Raw genomic sequence first — 22,036 nt, 5'->3', positions numbered from 1 at the left:
AGTTGAAGCTGTTATAGCTGCAAAGGGTGGGCCAACACAATATTGAACCCTACAGGCTAAGACTGGGGTGCCATTAAAGTTCATGTGCGTGTAAAGGCAGGTGTTCCAATACTTTTGGTAATATAGTGTATGTAAATGAGGCCATAAGGAAACCTTTAGGCCTGGTTCGCACCATGTGCAGAGATGTCAGCTTTTCTGCACACAAACAATTGTTCTCTATGTGTTCTGTTCACACAACATTGGCATCGTGCAGATTCTGCTCAGGAATGTGCAACATGTTTGCAATTTTCTGCACAGAAAAAAACTGATTTGACATCAACACTGTAGTGTTAATAGGGCACGTAATTGACACGCATGAAAACTGATGTCAACTCGTGTTTCTGCAAATGAAATCTGCGCAGTTTTCTCATCAGTTTTCATGCATGTATGGTGTGAATGAGCCCTACCTGATATCAATACAAAGCATATCGCTGCAATCTCACACACATACCCGTATAAGTGCTTCCATAAATGCTTACTGGTGTGAATGAAGGCTAAAGGCTTTTTCTGACATGCAGCACCCCTTGCTGTCCCTCTGAAAGGTGATCCACAGTGGCAATTTGTCACCTCCTCAATGCCGGTTTTATCCCTGAAAATGCCGACCCACCCTGCTGCAACTATGTGCATTGCGTAGTGGCCTAATAACTTGAATTGGTCACATTTGGCTGCAGTTCTGAGTGGCTAAATGCTCTTTTCAAGGTGGGTGACTGGGGACAGTAAATCTATGGCTCAACTGCCTGCTTTTATCGCACCCTGGCCACCCATATGAACAAGTCCTTCGGGGACTTTCACACAGCTGTGCTGCGGTTTAGCCACAGCGCGGGTGCAGCTCAGTGTACCCATGGTTTTTTGCAGGTTGCCCGCACTTTTCCATAGACTTCTATTAGATTGTGTTTTTTTGATGCGTTTTCTGAAAGCACATTAAAGATGCAGTATGTAGGCCTGTTGGTATGCTTTCAGAAAACGCATCAATCAAAAATCAAAATGCCCAATCTAAGGCCTGATTCACATCTATGCATTTTTAATGCTTTTTGCAGATTTGCACTACAGAACGTGTTCCATAGGAAACCATGATAAATGGACTGTAGTGCAAATCTGCACAAAAAATGCATAGGTGTGAATCAGGCCTAATAGAAGGCTATGGGAAAACCACAGGTATTCTGAAAACACAGTGGTAAATGGTTTGTTTTAACTCTCTAACTGCTGCATCTGCAGGACAGCTCATTCTGTTGAAAAACAGACTAAGGCCTGATTCACATCTATGCAGTTTTAATGCTTTTTGCATTTTGCAGATTTGCACTACGGTCCATTTATCATGGCTTCCTATGGAACACGTTCTGTAGTGCAAATATGCAAAATGCAAAAAGCACAAAAAATGCATATAGTGTGAATCCAGCCTTAGGGCTCACGAAACACTATGACTGTTCTATTCTATTTAAAGCAGCGTTCCACTATACTATAAAGACTGCAGCTGCTCACTCTTAATATAAGGATACTTACCTGTCCAGGGAGCCCGCGATGTTGGCACCCCAGGCGATCTACGGATCAACTCCCGGTTGCCGCTGCCGCCATTCCTGGTAAGGAAACCAGGCAGTGAAGACTTTCGGGCTTAACTCCTGGTTCCCTACTGCACTTGTGCGAATTGCGCTGCACGTTTTGATTGGTCCCTGCTGTCTTCTGGGACCAGTGTGTCTCCCAGAAGAAAGCGGGGGGGGGGGGGGGGGATTTGCTGGACATTGTGTAGATCACCACACAATGTTCAGTGATTTTCCCCGAAAGTGGGAGCAGATACCTGGATTCTACAGGTATCTACCCCCCCCCCCTGAAAGGTGCCAAATGTGACCAAGGAGGGGGGTTGGGATCTGGACAGTGGAAGTTCCATTTCCGGGTGGAACTACACTTTAACAATGTTTATTGAGAATGACTTTGTAACAATACAGTGGGTAAAGAAAAGATTCACCCCCTTTAAAATAATTACATTTTGTTGCTTTGCAACTTGAAATGAAGACAGACACAGTTTTAGTTTTATCCAGCTGTATTTACTCAGTGCAACTTATAACATCCAAGTGAAAGATAGAACACATGTCAGAAAAAAAAACAACTGAATTTCTGAGTTCGAAAAAGGATCACCCTCCCTTATGTTAGTATTTTGTTGCACCACTCACTGTATATATAATTTGTAGCAATATTACATTTTATTGTGACTAATGTAACCTTGGATTTGCTACAACACATTCTAAGGCCCCTTTCACAAGGGACGGATCCGTAAGGATCCGCCCCGTGATGATCCGCTTGCTCAGCGGGGATCGCTCCGTTTATCCCCGCTGAACCGGCAGATCTCCACTCTCCTCTATGGGGAATCAGATGAACATGGACCGTCTGTCCGTGTTCGTCCGATCCGCTCTGCAGACGGATAGAAAAATAGGATTTTCCTCCGTCTGCAGAATTGGACCATTTCGGAAACGGACGATATCGGGTGTCTGCAGATGTTCATCCGCAGACACCCGCTATCCCATAGGAATGCATGTATGTCCGTATTTCATCCGCAAACGGATAGATGAAATATGGACATACGGTCCGCATGTGTGAAAGGGGCCAAAGGCTCATGCATCCTCATAAACAAGCAAATTGTATGTTGGGGGAATTTATTATGTACTGAAGATGTGTCCAAGGGATTACATAGAGGCTACAGTGATGTACATACAAGGAATTTACTAACCAGAGTGGCTTGCTATGGAATGTACTCTCCATCATCAGACAGAATGCCAAGAATATAATAAAAATGTTACTTTCTCTACTGTTTTTAGGTCGGTTCACATACTGTATTATATATGCAGTGCAGCACATCGCATGTGATTTGCATTGGAATCGCATCACATTCCTGTATAAATCACATAAATCACATGTGTCGTCTGTGTGATGCGAATTAAGCCCATTCATTTGTATGGCTCAAATCGCACTGCATCCGCACAAAAAAGGTGCAGGACCCTCCCCCCCCCCCCTGCACCGGAATCAGATTGCATGGGGGTTCACAGCTATACGATCCGATTCTGTGCTTCCCGCACTGCATATGTGAACCGAGCCTCAGTGTAACTTCTAGTCTAGTATCATTTTTAAATGTGCTTCCCATGTAGGAATAAGGCTTGGTTCACGTTAGTGCGATGCGGGAAGCCTGTGCATCCAGTGCGGGTTCCGACATCACACCTGCATTGCACACTGGTTCACACGGAGATCTGCGAACCGCTGGGGGTGTCAGTCTATAATTAATGTCACCCCCAGATCAGTTCGAGGATCGCAGTGCGAACTTTGAAATGGTCCAGGAATTGGTTTACCCATGGGATCCGATTCCAGTGTGAGCCAAAAAAAGGGTATTGCACCATTTTGGTGTGAATGTGATTTCAGCCTAATGCCCCATACACACGATTGGACTTTCCGACAACAAAACCTTGGATTTTTTTCTCACGGATGTTGGCTCAAACTTGTCTTGGATACACACGGTCACACAAATGTTGTCAGAAATTCTGAACATCAAGAACGCGGTGACGTACAACATGTATGACGAGCTGAGAAAAATGAAGTTCAGTAGCCAGTGCTGCTCTTCTGTTTGATTCCGAGCATGCGTGGAATTTTGTGCGTCGGACTTGTGTAAACACGCTCAGAATTTCCAACAATGGATTTTGTTGTTGGAAAATTTGAGAACCTCCTCTCAAACATTTGTTGTTTCCGACAAAAAGCTTACATCCAACATTTGTTGGCGGAAAGTACGATCGTGTGTACGGGGCATTAGTTTGTATGGCTGAATTTGCATCGCACAGACATCGCATGTGATCTGCATAGCAATGTGGCACAAAACACATGCAATGTCTGTCATCGCACCAGTGTGAACTGGGACTAAAACTGCTTTAAATGTACAAATGTTGTGTAACATATGCAGCAACTTTAATTGTTATGTTCTTAATTGATAAAATTAAAATTTATTGGTAAAAACTGCTTTAAATATATACAACGAAGCGACACTAAACTTTGGTTTAGAAAAAAAAATTATATTCCAGCGTGTATTCCCAAGACCCCTTTCAGACCGAGAGGAATCCGTCCATCTCTCTGCTAATCCGGGGGATGACAGGTTCGTGTCCCCTCTGCTATGTAGAGCAGAGACAGATACAGCACTCTGTTCTCTATCGGGCGGTCGGATGGACTGCCTGTCCGTTTCCATCTGATTGGCATCCAATCTGATCTGCCAGGTGGATGGTGAACGTATCCCCATACGTCTGTTTTTAGAGGACTGGATCAGATGCTGGCGGGTGACATCTGCTGCCCCATAGAGGGCAATGGTTGGTCCGATCGGTCTGCTGGTGTGAGAGGGACCTAAAGGATACGTTCGCCTTTACAAAAAAAAAAATGCATTTTATTTTATGAGGATAAAAAAAAGGGTTAGGTAAAAAAAAATCCCAAATTTTGGGTTGACATCAGAACACTAATTGAGGGAAAATTTCTAGGGATTTCCTCTCACTTCCTGTTTGGCTATGAGAGAGGAAGTGAAGGGAAATCTCCTCAATGAGACACAGATGGCAAAACTAAAACCAATTTAAAGAAAAAACTGCCAGGGGTTATAACCCTTCCTTACTCTATTAAAATGAAAAAAGTGTTTTTTATACTTTTTTTGATCTAAGAATTGAACGAAAAGAATAATGTTTTTTCAAGACATTCCCACCAATAGAAAGCTTGGTTAGTATGCCTGTGTGATGTAATGACAGTTATCTCTGAATAATCAGTTCCATAGCAGACATGTACGGATGGTGTATACAGGGTGTCAGGGTGTCAGGGGAACCAGTTATATTGGACTGATATATACACATACATATATATATATGTATATATCAGTATATCACCGCAGCCCCTCCCTCGCCGCCCAGCCTTGCTTTCTGACTGGTCCTCTGCACAACCCCTACCAATTTATCATCTGGTGGCCCCACCCTCCTGTCCATCTCAGCCGGTGTCTTGTCAAATAACGTCCTCCATCGGATAGTGTCCGCTGTGTACTGCGCATGCGCAGTACACAGCAACACAGATTCCGAAAATTGCCGAGGATGAACGGCGCTTGCGCCGTGAGTCCAGGTTCTATCCCCACTATCCAAGTGGACATAGAGTAGGAATAAAAAAGAGCCGAGCCCGAAGCGTGGCGGCCCTTTAATACTCACAACCCTATGTCCGCTTGGATGGTGGGGCTACCACCTCCACTCACGGCGCAGGCGCCGTTCAGCTTCCGAGATTTTCTAAAGCTTCGTCTGCTACGTACTGCGCATGCACAGTACGGGGCAGACACTATTTCATGGCCGGACACTATACGGCAGAACACCGGCAGCCCCACCCTACTCATCCTGGCTTGTAAACGGTTTGTATTCTGCCCCGCCCTCAACTCCTCCTCTTGTTTCCGACTTCCCTCCTTTGCTGACTCCCAGCTGGAGATGTTGTGCCGAGAATGGTTTCCCCATCGAAATCTGTTCCCCCTGGCTCACAGCTCAGATCGGAACTCCGCCTCTCCAGTCCTTTGCACTGCGGCTCCTCCTCCTCTACCCCGAATGCAAATCACACTTCTACCGTCCCCGCCCCCGTCCCCTGTACAATATTATTAGTCCATACACACACACACACACACACACACACACACACACACACACTGATCTCATACTGTCACTGTATAGGCTGTTTTCATCAAGATAAAAATATGGCAACAACAGATGTTTTGCAATGTAAAAAGATGTACATTCTCTATGCTATATGGGCATGGTACACAGCCACCTGAGTAACCTTGCGGACGCCCATGCTTTCAAAAACCAGCCCTGGAAAAAATTTCATACCAGCCTCACAGCATTATTATACCAGCCCAACAGCATAACGACATTATTTTCTTGTTCATGAAAGGGAAAACCATACATTTTAAAGCACATTTGATGAAGAGAGTATTAGATATAGATATGAAATCACATAGGGCTTGCTATATATATTTTTATATATATATATATATATATATATATATATATATATATATATATATATATTCAAATTCCAGTTAATAGTGGTAAGTGATCAATCATCAAGGGGGACCCCAGAAACTCAGAACGTGGGGGGGGACCACCTTCTGGAGAAAGAATACACTAAGGTAAGGGGGGTGGGTTACTAATATAAGGAGGAAATCCTTTATATCAGTGCCCCTTACATTATCGTATTCGCTCCCCCCTTACATCAGTGACCCCCGACTGGCCTGGCGGTGCTGTCACTGACCTCCTCTCAGGTGCACTGTGCAGGGCTCAGTCAGTCGGCTCCAGCTTGGTGGCTCTGGTTTTCTCCTATAGTCTCCTGTCCACAATCCACACAAGTCTGACTTCTCCCATGACCCCCATCCCGGCGGTGCTCCCACTCTTGACTCCTCTCCAGACTCCCTCAGAGACTGCAGACATGCTACAGGAGATGATCAGAGACTGCAGACTTGATGCAAGAGCTCAATGCAGCCTCACCAGTGCCCATCAAATGCAGCCTCACTGTGCCCATCAAATGCAGCCTCACTGTGCCCATCAAATGCAGCCTCACTGTCCCCATCAAATGCAGCCTCACTGTGTCCATCAAATGCAGCCTCACTGTGCCGTGAAAACAGTCTCACTGTGCCCATCATTGCAGCCCCTCCTGTGCCCCATGTCCCAGTCTGCAGTCCCTGTCTGTGGGAAGGTGTGCTGTTGATACTTGGTACGGTACCTTGCATGCCAGCAGGATATCCATGACAGCCAGCAGCAGGCAGGGTCTGTTCTCGTTTTGGATGGGGACGGTGCTCCTTCCAGAGGATCTGTCTGCTGCTAGATGGAGTGGTCCCTGGCCACCTGCACCTTCAGCCTTAATCATTTTCCGGCCCCAGCCAGCCTGCCCTCTGGTCCTGGGGAAGTGGAGAGCACTGGGTGGGAGTTGGAGAGAAGGGGGAGTACTGGCGGTCTTGGAGAACACATGGGTGGGGGCAAAGAGCGAGGGGGAGTGGCGATCACAGAGGTGGGGAGCGGAGAGCGCTGGGGGGGGAACTTGAGAGCACTGAGGGGGCAATAAGAACAGGGGTAGAGAGTAAGGTAGGCTGAGAGCACTAGGGGGGCTAAGAGTGTGGGGTGGTGAAGAGCACTGGGGGGGGGGGGCAGAAAACAGGGGTGGAGAGCACGGGGGCTGGAGAGTACTGGGGGGTACAAAGAGCCGGGGGGAGTGGAGAGCAATGAGGGGGAGCTTGAGAGCACCAGTGGGGGCCAGAAAAAACAGGGGTGGAAAGCACAGGGGACTGGAGAGCACTATGGGGGGTGGAGTGGGGGCAAAATGCAGGGGCAGTGGAGAGTACAGGGGTGGGGAGTGGAGAGTGCTGGGGGGAGGCCAAAAAGAACAGGGGTGGAGAGCACGGAGGGTAGAGAACACTGGGGGGGCTGGAGAGCACCAGGGGGCAGAAAGAACAGAGGTGGGGAGAATGGGGGGCTGGAGAGCACTGGGGTGGGGGCTGGAGAGTGATGGGGAGAGCTGAAGAGCACTGGGGGGGGGGAAGAACAGGGGGGAGAGCACTGGGGGGAAAGAACAGGGGGGAGAGCACTGGGGGGGGAAAGAACAGGGGGGAGAGCACTGGGGGGGGGAGAACGGGGGGGAGAGCACTGGGGGGGGAAGAACGGGGGGAGAGCACTGGGGGGGAAAGAACCGGGGGGAGAGCACTGGGGGGAAAGAACGGGGGGAGAGCACTGGGGGGGAAAGAACAGGGGGGAGAGCACTGGGGGGGAAAGAACAGGGGGGAGAGCACTGGAGGGAGTGGAGAGCACTGGGGGGGGGAAAGAACAGGGGGGAGAGCACTGGGGAGGAGAACGGGGGAGAGGACTGGGGGAAGAGAACAGGGGGAGCACTGGGCGGAGTGGAGAGCACTGGGGGGAACGTAGGGGGAGAGCACTGGGGGGGGACAGGGGGGAGAGCACTGGGGGGGAACAGGGAGGAAGAGCACGGGGGGAAAGAACAGGGGGGAGAGCACTGGGGGGAAAGAACGGGGGGGAGAGCACTGGGGGGGAAAGAACAGGGGGGAGAGCACTGGAGGGAGTGGAGAGCACTGGGGGGGAAAGAACAGGGGGGAGAGCACTGGGGAGGAGAACGGGGGAGAGGACTGGGGGAAGAGAACAGGGGGAGCACTGGGCGGAGTGGAGAGCACTGGGGGGAACGTAGGGGGAGAGCACTGGGGGGGGCAGGGGGGGAGAGCACGGGGGGGGAAAGAACAGGGGGGAGAGCACTGGGGGGGGAAGAACAGGGGGGAGAGCACTGGGGAGGAAAGAACAGGGGGGAGAGCACGGGGGTGAAAGAACAGGGGGGAGAGCACTGGAGGGAGTGGAGAGCATTGGGGGGGAAAGAACAGGGGGGAGAGCACTGGGGAGGAGAACGGGGGAGAGGACTGGGGGGAGATAACAGGGGGAGCACTGGGCGGAGTGGAGAGCACTGGGGGGAACGTGGGGGGAGAGCACTGGGGGGACAGGGGGGAGAGCACTGGGGGGGACAGGGGGGAGAGCACTGGGGGGGAACAGGGGGGGAGAGCACTGGGATGGTGGCTAGAGAAGGATGGGGAGAGCTGGAGAGCAGGGAGGGCAGCAAGAACAGGTGAGGAGAGAACTGTGGGGGGGGGGGCAGGAGTGTGTGGTGGTGGAGGAGACCACTTGGGGGGGGAAGGAGAGGGTGGTGGTGGAGGAGACCACTTGGGGGGGGGGGGCAGGAGAGTGTGGTGGTGGAGGAGAGCACTGGGGGGGGGGGCAGGGCAGGAGAGTGTGGTGGTGGTGGTGGAGGAGAGCACTGGGGGGGGCAGGGCAGGTGAGTGTGGTGGCGGTGGAGGAGAGCACTGGGGGGGAGGCAGGAGAGTGTGGTGGTGGAGGAGAGCACTGCAACCCCCCCCCCCTCGATCCTCCTATCCAGGCACTGTGGCACACAGTGTTGTACAGGCGGCATCTACTCCTCTGGATCACAACGCTGGCTGGCTCTGTGTTCGGCGGCCACTCTGTAACACGGCCCCGCCCCCCCAGACCGGCTCATGTGATAGGCGGAACGTTGATTCACTCTACTATCTCATGAGCTGGTCTGGGGGGAGACTGTGCTATAGAGCGGCCGCTGAAAACAGCCAGCGTTGTAATCCAGAGGAGATGCAGCCGCCTGCGAAAAATGCAGTATGGCGGTGGCTGCAACACCTTGGGGATTCCAGGGGGGGCACTTGACCCCCCTTGCCCCCTGCTGCGGATACCCATGTATATATATATATATATATATATATATATATATATATATATATATATATGGTACAATATTATTACTCCTTCCATTTATATATTTCTATAGATCTCTCCCCCCCTCTCTCTCTCTCTCTCTCTATATATATATTTTATCGATGTGTCTATATCTATAGAGATATATATATATATATATATATATATATATATATATATATATATATATATATATATATAATTTATTCTTACCCCTCCTACGTCTTCATCATTTTTATCCTCTCCTAATATTTAATATTATTTATTGATATCCTTTCTATTATTTTTAGACACAGGGAATTCTCCCGGCAGTCCCTATTATTATTATTACTCCTACCACCTATAGAATATCTATCAGTATACATATCATCATTATCATCTCTTCCTATTATTTTATATCATTTTTATTTATTTATTTATTATTTAAAAACACTTGTATATGGCTTCTCTGACTGCTCTACTCTTTGTATAAGTCATCCTCGCTCTTCTTTCTTACCCCAGACCCTTTCTGTCCAGGCACTGGACAGAAAGAATTTCCTGTGTCTAAAAATAATAGGAAGAGATGATAATGATGATATGTATACTGATAGATATTCTATAGGTGGTAGGAGTAATAATAATAATAGGGACTGCCGGGAGAATTTCCTGTGTCTAAAAATAATAGAAAGGATACCAATAAATAATATTAAATATTAGGAGGGGATAAAAATGATGAAGACGTAGGAGGGGTAAGAATAAAAAAAGAGAGAGAGAGATGTGGAAGGAGTAATAATATATATATATATATATATATATATATATATATATATATATATATATATATATATATATATATATATATATATATATATATATATATGTGTGTGTGTGTGTGTGGATGAACTAATACATATATATCTATTTATATTATGTGTGGATGGACTAATACATATATATATATGTAAGGAGTAATACTATTGTAACATATATATGTATATATATATATATATATATATATATATATATATAGATGTGTGTGTGTATGGACTAATAACATTGTGTACAGGGGACGCGCACGGGGGCGGGGACGGTAGAAGACTTCTAGAAGTGTGATTTGCATTCGGGGTAGAGGAGGAGGAGCCGCAGTGCAAAGGACTGGACAGGCGGAGTTCCGATCTGAGCCGAGAGCCAGGCGGAACAGATTCCGAAGGGGAAACCATTCTCGGCACAACACCGGTGTCCACCTGTAACTCGTCATACAGCTCCATCTTCCCCAAATACGGAGCTCCCGCCTCTCTTCTCGCAAGATTACACACAGCAATAAAACTCGCAAAGGGACTGCCAATCATCAGCGGAGGCGGGCACATAGACCGTGCAACCAATCACCTTTGGCTTTTCCGTATACTCTTGCCCAATAAGCGTTCTCAATGCGAGGACGCCACGCTTTTTAGTTGATATAAAAAGCCCAGTGGACAAAAATGTAATTCAGTGCTGCAGTGTAACCAGTGACAGTAAAATGGTTGTGTAGGCGGGGCAAAGTATACTGTATGCGTGCGCTGGTAGCAGGCAGCACCCGTATACCACAGGCCCGCCCCGCCGCTGTCAGTGCGCATGTGCACTTCCTGTCAGGCGGATTGGGACTGGGCCATCTTTAGGTGACGTCATTGGCGTGAGACAGTCTAGTGGGGAAATAGCCATACGTGCCGGGGTAGAAGTGAGGTCGTGCGGGTTATTGGTGGGTGGTTTATAGAGGTTGGGGGTGGTAGAGGGGTGACATGTATCTACATCTATAGAGAGATAGAGGGGTGGTGACTGGCAGGTGTACCTCCATACATAGACAGTGCACAGCCTGCTTCCATACACAGCCCTACCAATAATGGAGGGACTATAGATACATACAGCCAGTGACCTGCTCTCTCCACACACACAGCCCTTCCTGAATAAACCCATACAGAGCCTCTGCTAGTAGTTGTGAATACATGTCTATATTCAGGACATCGATATTAGAGGTGAGCACACAGAGGGGCAGCAGATGTGTCCTAGGCAGGCCCAGTACTGAGTCATAGGACCTCCAGAGCTTACCCTGGGACCATGTGAGTCTGCTGCCCACACAGACGTCTCAGCACTGCGATGGCGAGCAGTATTAAGGCCGGAGGGTTCCCCGGCTGGAGGATCCACATCTCCAGTGAACTGAGGAGGAGGGATCGAGAACAGAGACAGGCCTTCGAGGAGCTCATCCTACAATGTAACTACAACTTGTCAAATCTATTCAGCATTGCTTGCTTGAGAAAAACAAAACAAATGGCAGTCCTTTAGGTTTACCACACACATTACAATCTGACTGTACAATCAACTTTAGATTTATCAAAGGAGGGCCCTACATACTCATTGGTACATTTTAAAGTAGAGCTAAAGGTAAAACTTATTTTTTAATTTTGAATACATTAGGGGGTGTTACAACCCCTGTAAGTTGTGTTTTTTTTTTTTTTTTTGCCATCTGTGTCCCATTGGGGAGATTTTCCCTCACTTCCTGTCCCACAGCCAAATAGGAAGTGAGGCCATTTCTGTTTTTTTTTCCAGAAATAGTGTTATAATTGGAAATGTCCCCTCTATTCCTGTTCTGGTGTCAACCCAAAAATTTTCTTTCGCTTTCAGTGATAATGGTAAACAGGACAAATAGAGAGGCTGAATCTCCATAACAGGGGCACAGCCAGCAATAAAAACCTGAAAGGAGTTCCAATCCCTCTCCACTCTATCCTTGTAAAGGTGGCCATACACTATAGATCGCAATTGTACAATCTCCTTTAGATCTGCTATCAACGATGTAGTGCAAGGGTCAGCTTGATTTGATACAAGTTGAATTAATTGTTTAGGTGCGTCCTATTATGTCTTTTGGTAATACCATCAGTGACTGTACAATCACATTGTATTGTCAACTTGAGGGAGACTCAATTCTAGTACACACTGGCCAAATGTCAGAGGGCATAGGCTGGTTCAGTAGGAACCGGCTGACATTCAGGCTGTGTGTGCTGCAGCTGGTCTGACATGACAGAAGCTGGCTGTGTGGCAGGCTTCTGTTGATGAGTCATGACTGCAAAAGGTCCTTCGGCCGGCTCCCGAGAGCAACCGACTGGAGTGCTGGGGGGGGGTGCCGAGCTCAATTCCCCTGTCAGAACACCATAGCTGTCAGTTTTTTTTTTTCGTTCAGCCCTACTGGGTTTAACGAATAAAAACTACTAGTGTGTACCAGTCTTCACTCTCTTTAATTATCCAGGCATCTATGTTATTAGGAATGAAAAGCAGGGTCAACACAACATTTTAAAAGGCCAGCGGTAAAGTAATAGTGGAGGAATTATCCAATGTTTACTGCTACAGCTGTCTATCCTCATATTGAATAGATATCTTCTCTATAGTGTCACTTATTGCTCTAGATTAAGACAAGTACACATTTCTATCTGCTGCTTTGTTCCTCTGCTGTCAGTACCAAAAGCTTCTAACAAGTTTTCCTGACACCAGAAGAAAAAAGGAGCTCCAGCACACAGCGTCTGACTGCATCAGCTCTTTTCCTATGTACTGGGAGGAGGAGGGGGGCATGGGGTGACCCCCTTTCCCCACTCTCTCTTTCTCCCCCTTTCCCCACTCTCTCTTTCTCCCCCTTTCCCCACTCTCTCTTTCTCCCCCTTTCCCCACTCTCTCTTTCTCCCCCTGCAGATTTTGTAAGTTTGCCCACTTACAAAAAAATAAAGGGTCTATAATGTTTTATAATAGGTGTATTTTAAATGATAGAGACAGAATGTCAAACAAAAATCCAGAAAAAAAACCATGATACAAATGTTTAAGGCTGCAACGAACGATTAGTTGTCCGAATATTGTTTTGATTAATCAATTAGTCGGTTAATAACCTTAAAAAAAAAAGTTAGTCAAATTGACGTTCATTTTCAACCACAGTGACGGGAAAATTTGGAAATAGAAAACCCCTTGGTCAAAGCAATTTTCAGACAGCGTGTGTGGTTTTCGTTCAGAAATTTACATTTAATTTTAAAAACAGAATGTTAAAAACAAGTTAAAATTTCAAACAAAATTCTTTCATTCAATGAATGTACAAAGATTTTTCATCTGAAAATTGATCCGTGTGGCCAGCATAAGGCTCGGTACACACCTATGCAGTTTGCTTTTGATCTGTTTTTGCAGTGCTTTTTCCTGCAATTTTACTGCAATTTGTGCTTTTTGCGTTTTTTTTTTTGGGCATATTAAAAAAACACACGTTTCTGCAAAAACGCATTACATTCTTTTCTGCAGCTTCTACATTAAAGTATATTGAACCAAAAAAAGCACCATTTTGCGTTAAAGGTCCCTGACCCTTTCCAAATACGCAGCGGCTGAAAAAAGCATAGATGTGAATGTGTCCCATAGGAAATCATGTAAATGAACTGCAGTACGTTTCTGCAAAAAGCACCAATAAACATATAGATGTGAACCAGGTATTAGTAACGTTTGTAACGTTTAGTAATATAATGGGGTTAAAAAGACTACAATGAGCCCTTTATAGTACAAAAAAAAGCAGATAATCATTACTGTAAGGGGTTCATTTTATTTTTTTTACTGTAGAACTTTGAAAGTAATATTTACAGTAGCGATTATTTACTCTTTTTGTACTATAAAGGACTAATTTTAGGTTTATTTTTACCCTGTTGTTTTACTGGCCGATTAATCAATTATGAAAATAGTAATCAATTAATTTCATAATCGATTAGTTGTCGATTAATCGATTCGTTGTTTCAGCCCTACAAATGTTATAATTTGAGTTGGAGTTCAGTGAGTAAAATAAGTATTTGATCCCCTACGAACCAACAATAATTCTGGCTACAGTATGTGCTCATGTGGTACACAGATTAGTCCTGTCATTTTAAGAAGGTGATCCTAATGACAACTTGTTATGTGCATAAAAAACCTGTCCAAAGAATCCCTTTTTTTTTTTTTTTTCCATTCAAATCTCACCATTATGGGTAAGAACAAAGAGCAATCAAAGGACGTCGGGGACAAGATTGTATACCTGCACAAGGCTGAAATGGGCTGCAAGACCATCAGCAAGAAGCTTGGTGAGAAGACCACTCTAGGAGCGATTTTTGGCCAATGGAAGAAATCCAAAATAACCATCTATTGCCACCGGTCTGGAGCTCCATGCATGATTTCACCTTATTGGGCAAGGCTGATCATGAGAAAAACGAGGGATCAGCCCAGAACTACATGGGAAAAGCTTGTGAATGATCTCAAGGCAGTTGGGACCACACTCGCCAGACAAACCATTGGTAACCCGAACGTCGGCATGGGTTAAAATCCTGCAGCACCCACAAGGTCCAAGAAGGTACATGTACAGGCCCATCTGACGTTTGCTAATGAACATCTAAATGATTCCAAGAAGTATTCAGATGAGACCAAAATTGAGCTCTTTGGCTTTAACTCGACTCCCTCTTTTGGAGGAAGAAAAATGCTGACTATTACCCTAAGAACACCATCTTTACAGTCAAGCACGGAGGTGGAAACCTTATGCTTTGGGGCTGTTTCTCTGCTAAAGGTACAGGTTGACTTTGACGCATTGAGGGGCTAAGGGACAAGGCCATGTATTGTAAAATCTTGGATGAGAACCTTGTTCCCTCGGCCAGAACACTGAAGGTGGGTCTTCCAGCATGACACTGTCCCAAAACATACTGCTAAGGCAACAAAGGAGTGACTCTAGAAGAAGCATATCAAGGTCATGTCGTGGCCCTAGCTAGTCTCCAAGCCTTAATCCTAAAGAAAATTTATGGAGGAGAGCTGAAACTTGGAGTTGCCAAGCGACAGCCAAAAAACCCTAAGGATTTAGAAAAGATCTGTAAAGAATAGTGGACCAAAATCCCTCCTGAGATGTGTGAAAACCTGGTCATCATCTACAAGAAACGTCTTACCTCTGTGCTTGCCAACAAGGGTTTCTCCACCAAGTACTAAGTCATGTTTTGCTTGGGGATCAAATACTTTATTTTACCCCCCTGAACTGCAACTCAACTTCTAACATTTGTGTCCTGTTTTTTTTTATGTCTTGATTTCTGGTTGATAGACAAAAAATATCGTTTAAAATACACCTATGTTACAAAGAAATTAAGGGTCTATAATTTGTAAATGGGCAAATTTACAAAATCTGCAGGGGTTAAAATCATTTTCTCCACTGTATGTAAGGGTTTACAACCACTTTAACGCAATTGGTGAGAGTAATTTTGGAAAGCAGAACCCCCAATGTGCTCTCCATAGGACCCCACTGTGATTAAAGCAACACTACCTTTTTTATTTTACATTTCATTCATTTAATTCTAAGGGCCTCATTCACATGGGCAAACTGATGAGTACATCTTGTGCAAAGGGAGCACTCCAGGATTGATCATTTGACAGGTCATATGACCAGCCCCCACTCCAACTTATTTGTTAAAATTAATAGCTCTTGGGTTACCTTCTAAGCATTTGAGCCTTGGCATACGAAAAGGGAATATTTGTAAGGCAGTGAGTCTAACATTCTACCAACATTGACTGCAGGTTTACCTTGGCCACGCTGAGACTTGGTCTACCACAAAGCCAACACAGCCTAATATGACCTCATTCACACAGGGTGTACTACAGTGTACTCTCATGCGAGGGCAGTGTTTACCCACACAGAGGGATGTACAGGTGTTCTGTTCATCTCTATGCAGGCAGTCCCATTCATGTCAATTTGGACACAGCGGTGACACGGATACAGCCACTGTTTTATCATCCTTGTGAGTAAGAGTGTGCACGCTGTCTGCATTTTGGGACAAGCACCTGGACCCACACATACACTATATTGTCAAAAGTATTGGGGTACTTGCCTTTACATGCACATGAATTTTAATGGCGTTCTTAGGGTTCAATATTGGTTTGGCCCACCCTTTGCAGCAATAACAGCTTCAACTCTTCTGGGAAGGCTCTAATTCATCCCAAAGGTGTTCTATCAAGTTGAGGTCAGGACCAGTCAAGTTCCTCCACCTCAAACCCGCTCATCTATGTCTTTACGGCCCTTGCTTTGTGCACTGGTGCACAGTCATGTTGGAACAGGAAGGGGCCAGCCCACAAAGTTGGAAGTATGAAATTGTCCAAAATGTCTTGGTATGCTGATGCCTTAAAATGGATGTAAACTAGAGCTGCAACTAACGATTAATTTGTCTGTCGACTAATCTGTCGATTATTTTTTCGATTAGTCAACGACTATCCGATTATTTATTTTTATTTTTTAATGAATCTAGTGGTTTTTTTTTGATTAGCTAATTAATCCTTTGGATAAGCTTGAGAGTATTGCATTGCAGAGTATTGCAATGCATTGGCGGGCAGAGTATTGTATTGGCGGGCAGAGTATTGTATTGGCCTGTAGCAGAGTATTGGCCTGTAGCGGCTGGCAGAGTATTGGCGGGCAGAGTATTGTACTGTATTGGCCTGGGGCAGAGTATTGTATTGTACTGTAGAATATCGGGCTGGCAGAGTATTGGCTGGGTATGGAGGGATGGCTGCTTCCATCCGACCTCTCCCCTCCACTGCACAGATCAGTACAGAGAGGGGAGAGAGATCGCGGCATGTGCGCTCTGATCACGGATTGGTGACGATCCGTTGACCCCTAGGGACAGCAGCACGGAGGGGGAGAAGAGAGGGGGATGGCGGCACGGAGGGCAGCGCTAGATACTAAGCACTGCCACCACTGTGACGCATCGACGCCCAGAACCCACGTCATCGTATTTTCTTAGTCGACGCGTCGTGACAGCTTTAATGTAAACCCTATTCATGAAATCTGACCTGGGCACATATATCTGTAGTGTTTACTTATCTCTCTCTCTTTAACCACTTGCTTACTGGGCACTTAAACCCCCCTCCTGCCCAGTCCAATTTTCAGCTTTCAGCGCTGATGCACTTTGAATGACAATTGCGCGGTCATACAACACCGTACCCAAATGAAATTTGTCATTTTTTTTTTTCCCCCACAAATAGAGCTTTCTTTTGGTGGTATTACAGCTGGGAGTTTTATTTTTTTCTAAACAAACAAAAAAAGATGCAAAATAATAAAAAAAAAAAATCATGTTTAATAGTTTGTTATAAAATTTTGCAAACGGGTCATTTTTCTCCTTTATTGATGTGCGCTGATGAGGCGGCACTGGTGGGCACTGATGGGCTGCACTGGTGGGCACTGATAGGCTGCACTGGTGGGCACTGATAGGCATAGTTAAGGCGGCACCGATGGGCACAAAGTGGCACCGATGGGCACAGATGGGTGGCACTAATGGGTACCACTAATAGGTGGCACTGATGGGCACTGATAGGTGGCACTGATGGGCACTGGTAGATGACACTGATGGGCACGGATATGTGGCACTGGGGTGCAGCACCGTTGAGGCAGTTTGTGGGCACTGATGTGTGGCACTGTGGGCACTGATGGGGGGCACTTTTTTATTACAGAGGTGGCACTGGCAGGGGGCAGGTGGGCACTGGTAAGCTGGCCGTGATCGGGACTGATGTCCCGATCACGACCGCCGGTGATCGGCTCTTTTTTTTTTTCTCCTCGCGCTGTCAGCTCGAGGAGGAAAAATAGCCGATTACCGGCTCCGTTGTATCCCATGATCAGCTGTCATTGGCTGACAGCTGATCACATGGTAAGGGGTCGGGATCGACCCCTTGCTTGGATCCGTGATCAGGCGAGTCTCGTAGACTCGCCGATTACAGAGCACGGCGCGCGTGCAGGCCGCTCGTGCATGGGACGACGTCAATAGACGTAGTCCGGCAAAGGAGGTCCGCGCTGTAGCCGTCATTTGGCTATAGCGTGGGTCTCTACTGGTTAAAGCATTAAGTCCCATATTTTTCTACTGCTCCATTCCTCTGTTATTTGCACAGGAGATAAAAGCAGCTGGAAATTTGTGTCGGGAAGGGTGCTATAAATAGGTTCGTAGAAAGCTGGTCTATTCAAAGCGCAGCTTTGCAAGTTTCATCGTTCATCTGGCTATGTGGATGGGGGGGTGTGTGCTTTTCCTCCAATCATTTTACACACAGTGTATGCTCAGACTCCCCTCTTACTGCTGAAACAAGAAGAAACATTTGTAACAAATGTGCACTTTCCAAAGAATGTAGAAAAGGAAAGACAGCAGTTATACAAGTAAAACTTATGTTGGAGGATTTGTTTCATCTGTGTATCATCTGAGGCTGTTCACGTCACTGGGTATAGGAGAGGGTTTACATCCACTTTAAGACCCCTTTCACACTGAGGAGCCTTACACAGGCACTATAGCACTAAAAATAGCGCCTGTAAAGCTCCTCTGCTGACACTCCAATGTGAAAGCCTGAGTATTTTGTAGAGGTCGACCGATATATCGGCCGGCCGATATATCGGCCGATATTTGCCGTTTTTTAATTAATCGGCATCGGCCGATTGTGCTGATAAAAAGCCGATTTAGAACTACAGCGGGACTTTGAAATGACTTCTGTAATAGAAGTCAGTGTAAGTTGCCTGAGTCCTCATAGAAACACTTTCCTCCTCTCTGGGCAGGCTGCCAAGAAAAGAACAGAAAGATACAATGTTTACACTTGAATGAATGAAGTCATCTCTGTGTGTAGAAGTTCTCAGTTTAACCATTTAAAGACTAAATCTTTTCTGACACTTGTTGCTTACAAGTAAAAATCTTGTATTTTCTGCCAGAAAATCACTTAGACCCCCCAAAAAATGATATATATTTTTTTTAGCAGAGATCCTAGGGAATAAAATAGCGGTTGTTGCAATATTTTATGTCACACGGCATTTGCACAGAGGTCTTTCAAATGCATTTTTTTGGGAAAAAAATACACCATTTAAAAAATAAAAATAAAATAAAAACAGTAAAGTTAGCCCATTTTTTTTTTTTTTTTTGTCCAAAAGTTTTGACTACCTGTTTTTATTTAATATATAGTTTTTTTTTTTTTTTTTTTTTTTTTTTTTTTAATCTAGATCATACATACAAGTAAACTGATTGGAGGTTTGTTCTGTTTAATAAATGTTTAAGTGTAAGAAATTTTCTGTATCACTTATGAAGACTGCTTTCACACTGGAGCGGGCAGGCGTTGATGCTAAAACGCAAGTTTTAGCGGCTCTTTACCATCATTTTAGCGGTGCTATTTGGCTGCTAGTGGGGCACATATAACCCAGCTAGCGGCCAAGGAAGAGGTTAAATGCGCCCATGAAGCACCGCTGCCAAATCGCATTGCATGCGCTTCGGCAGTGGTGCCCATTCATATCAATGGGCAGGAGTGGTGGAGGAGCGGTATACACCACTCCAAACGTGCTGCTTGCAGGACTTTTTTTTTTAAGATCCTGCCAGCGCATCGCCTCTGTGTGAAAGCACTCTGTCTTTCACGCAGACTGCAGGGGAGCCATTTTGCAGGCGCTATTTTTAGCCCAAAAGCGCCTTAAAAAACGCCCCAGTGGGAAAGGTGTGTTAGATCAAGGAGGATTAAAAATAAATAAATAAAATAAAATCGGCCTAACATATCGGCCCAAAAAAATCGGCATCATATATCGGCTATCGGCCGCCATGATTTCTAAATATCGGCATCGGCCAGAGAAAAACCCATATCGGTCAACCTCTAGTATTTTGACACTGGGGCGCTGGCAGGACGTCAACAAAAGTCCTGCAAGCAGCATCTTGGAGGCGCTTTAGGAGCAGTGTATACACCACTCCTAAAGCATCCCTGCCCATTGAAATCAATGGACAGCGCCGCCGGAGCATCAGCAAAGTGCCACTGCAGCGGCACTTTTAATCCTTTTTCACCCAGGGGGAAAAAGCGCCAACACCACAGTGTGAACGGGCTCCAAGACTTTCCTTCACTGGTACTAACTAGAGGTCGACCGATATGGGTTTTTCTCTGGCCGATGCCGATATTTAGAAATCATGGCGGCCGATAGCCGATATATGATGCCGATTTTTTTTGGGCCGATATGTTAGGCCGATTTTATTTTATTTATTTATTTTTTTTCCTTTTTTATTTTTTATTTTATTTTTTAATCCCCCTTGATCTAACACACCTTTCCCACTGGGGCGTTTTTCAGGCGCTTTTGGGCTAAAAATAGCGCCTGTAAAATGGCTCCCCTGCAGTCTGTGTGAAAGAGAGTGCTTTCACACTGAGGCGATGCGCTGGCAGGATCTTAAAAAAAAAAGTCCTGCAAGCAGCACGTTTGGAGTGGTGTATACCGCTCCTCCACCACTCTTGCCCATTGATATGAATGGGCACCACTGCCGAAGCGCATGCAATGCGATTTGGCAGCAGTGCTTCATGGGCGCATTTAACCTCTTCCTTGGCCGCTAGCTGGGTTATATGTGCCCCACTAGCCAAATAGCACCGCTAAAATGATGGTAAAGAGCCGCTAAAACTTGCGTTTTACCATCAACGCCTGCCCGCTCCAGTGTGAAAGCAGCCTTCATAAGTGATACAGAAAATTTCTTACATTTAAACATTTATTAAACAAAACAAAACCCCCAATCAGTTTACTTGTATGTATGATTTAGATAAAAAAAACAAAAAACCTATATATTAAATAAAAACAGGTAGTCAAAACTTTTGGACGAAAAAAAAAAATGGGCTAACTTTACTGTTTTTATTTTATTTTTATTTTTTAAATAGTGTATTTTTTTCCTAAAAAAATGCATTTGAAAGACCTCTGTGCAAATGCCGTGTGACATAAAATATTGCAACAACCGCTATTTTATTCCCTAGGATCTCTGCTAAAAAAATATATATCATTTTTGGGGGGTCTAAGTGATTTTCTGGCAGAAAATACAAGATTTTTACTTGTAAGCAACAAGTGTCAGAAAAGATTTAGTCTTTAAATGGTTAAACTGAGAACTTCTACACACAGAGATGACTTCATTCATTGAAGTGTAAACATTGTATCATTTAGTTCTTTTCTTGGCAGCCTGCCCAGAGAGGAGGAAAGGGTTGCTATGACGACTCAGGCAACTTACACTGACTGAAATGACTTCTGTAATAGAAAAGTCCCGCTGTAGTTCTAAATCGGCTTTTTATCAGCTCAAATCGGCCGATGCCGATTATTTAAAAAACGGCAAATATCGGCCGGCCGATATATCGGTCGACCTCTAGTACTAACGGGCCAACCCCTGAAAAACAACCCCACACCATAATCCCCCCTCCACCAAATGAGTTGGACCAGTGCACAAAGCAAGGTCCATAAAGACATTGATTAACGAATTTAGGGTGCAGAAACTTTACTGGTCTGCACAGAGTCCTGGCCTCAACCCAATAGAACACCTTTGGGATGAATGAGCGGAGACTGTGAGCCAGGCCTTCTCGTCCACATCAGTGCCTGACCTCACAAATGCATTTCTGGAAGAATGGTCAAATATTCAAATAGATACACTTCTAAACTTTGTGGTCAATCTAAAAACTAAAGCTACAATCAATTTGCATAGTGTATGGCCATCTTTATACAAGTACATAGGAGGGAGTGGATGGAGACACTGTTGGGCTGCGTTTATACCTCCACATAGTGGGAACTGACGTTTCCACATGCACTTTTTCTTGAACATTTTGAAGCGTTTCCATTCATCATGCTTAGGGCAACCCATTCACTTGAATGGGCTGTCCTACATGTGGCAGATGCCACATAGAAGCTCCAGAACCCTTTTTTTTACCATGCCTTTTGGTGTGCT

General features: G+C 45.4%; 1 protein-coding gene across 4 annotated transcripts in view; it reads left to right on the top strand.

The window, feature by feature from the left end:
• Nucleotides 1–10,883: 10,883 nt before the first annotated feature.
• ATG16L1 (autophagy related 16 like 1) overlaps nucleotides 10,884–22,036 on the top strand; it is a 101,743-nt gene continuing 90,590 nt past the window's right edge. For 2 of the 4 annotated variants that reach the window (XM_077488384.1, XM_077488383.1), the window contains exon 1: nucleotides 10,885–11,562. In XM_077488384.1, the coding sequence (XP_077344510.1) occupies nucleotides 11,448–11,562 (115 nt within the window). In that variant the 5' untranslated portion in view covers nucleotides 10,885–11,447. Of the gene's footprint in view, nucleotides 11,563–22,036 lie in introns of all 4 variants that reach the window. The other 2 variants (XM_077488382.1, XM_077488385.1) reach the window with 2 other exon arrangements.

Source organism: Lithobates pipiens, unplaced genomic scaffold (genome assembly GCF_037356315.1).
Source record: "Lithobates pipiens isolate NorthernLeopardFrog02 unplaced genomic scaffold, aLitPip1_a1.2 Scaffold_18, whole genome shotgun sequence".
Lineage (NCBI taxonomy): Eukaryota > Metazoa > Chordata > Amphibia > Anura > Ranidae > Lithobates > Lithobates pipiens.
The sequence above is the reverse complement of the archived record's forward strand: the minus strand, read 5'-3'. Positions and strand labels throughout refer to the sequence as shown.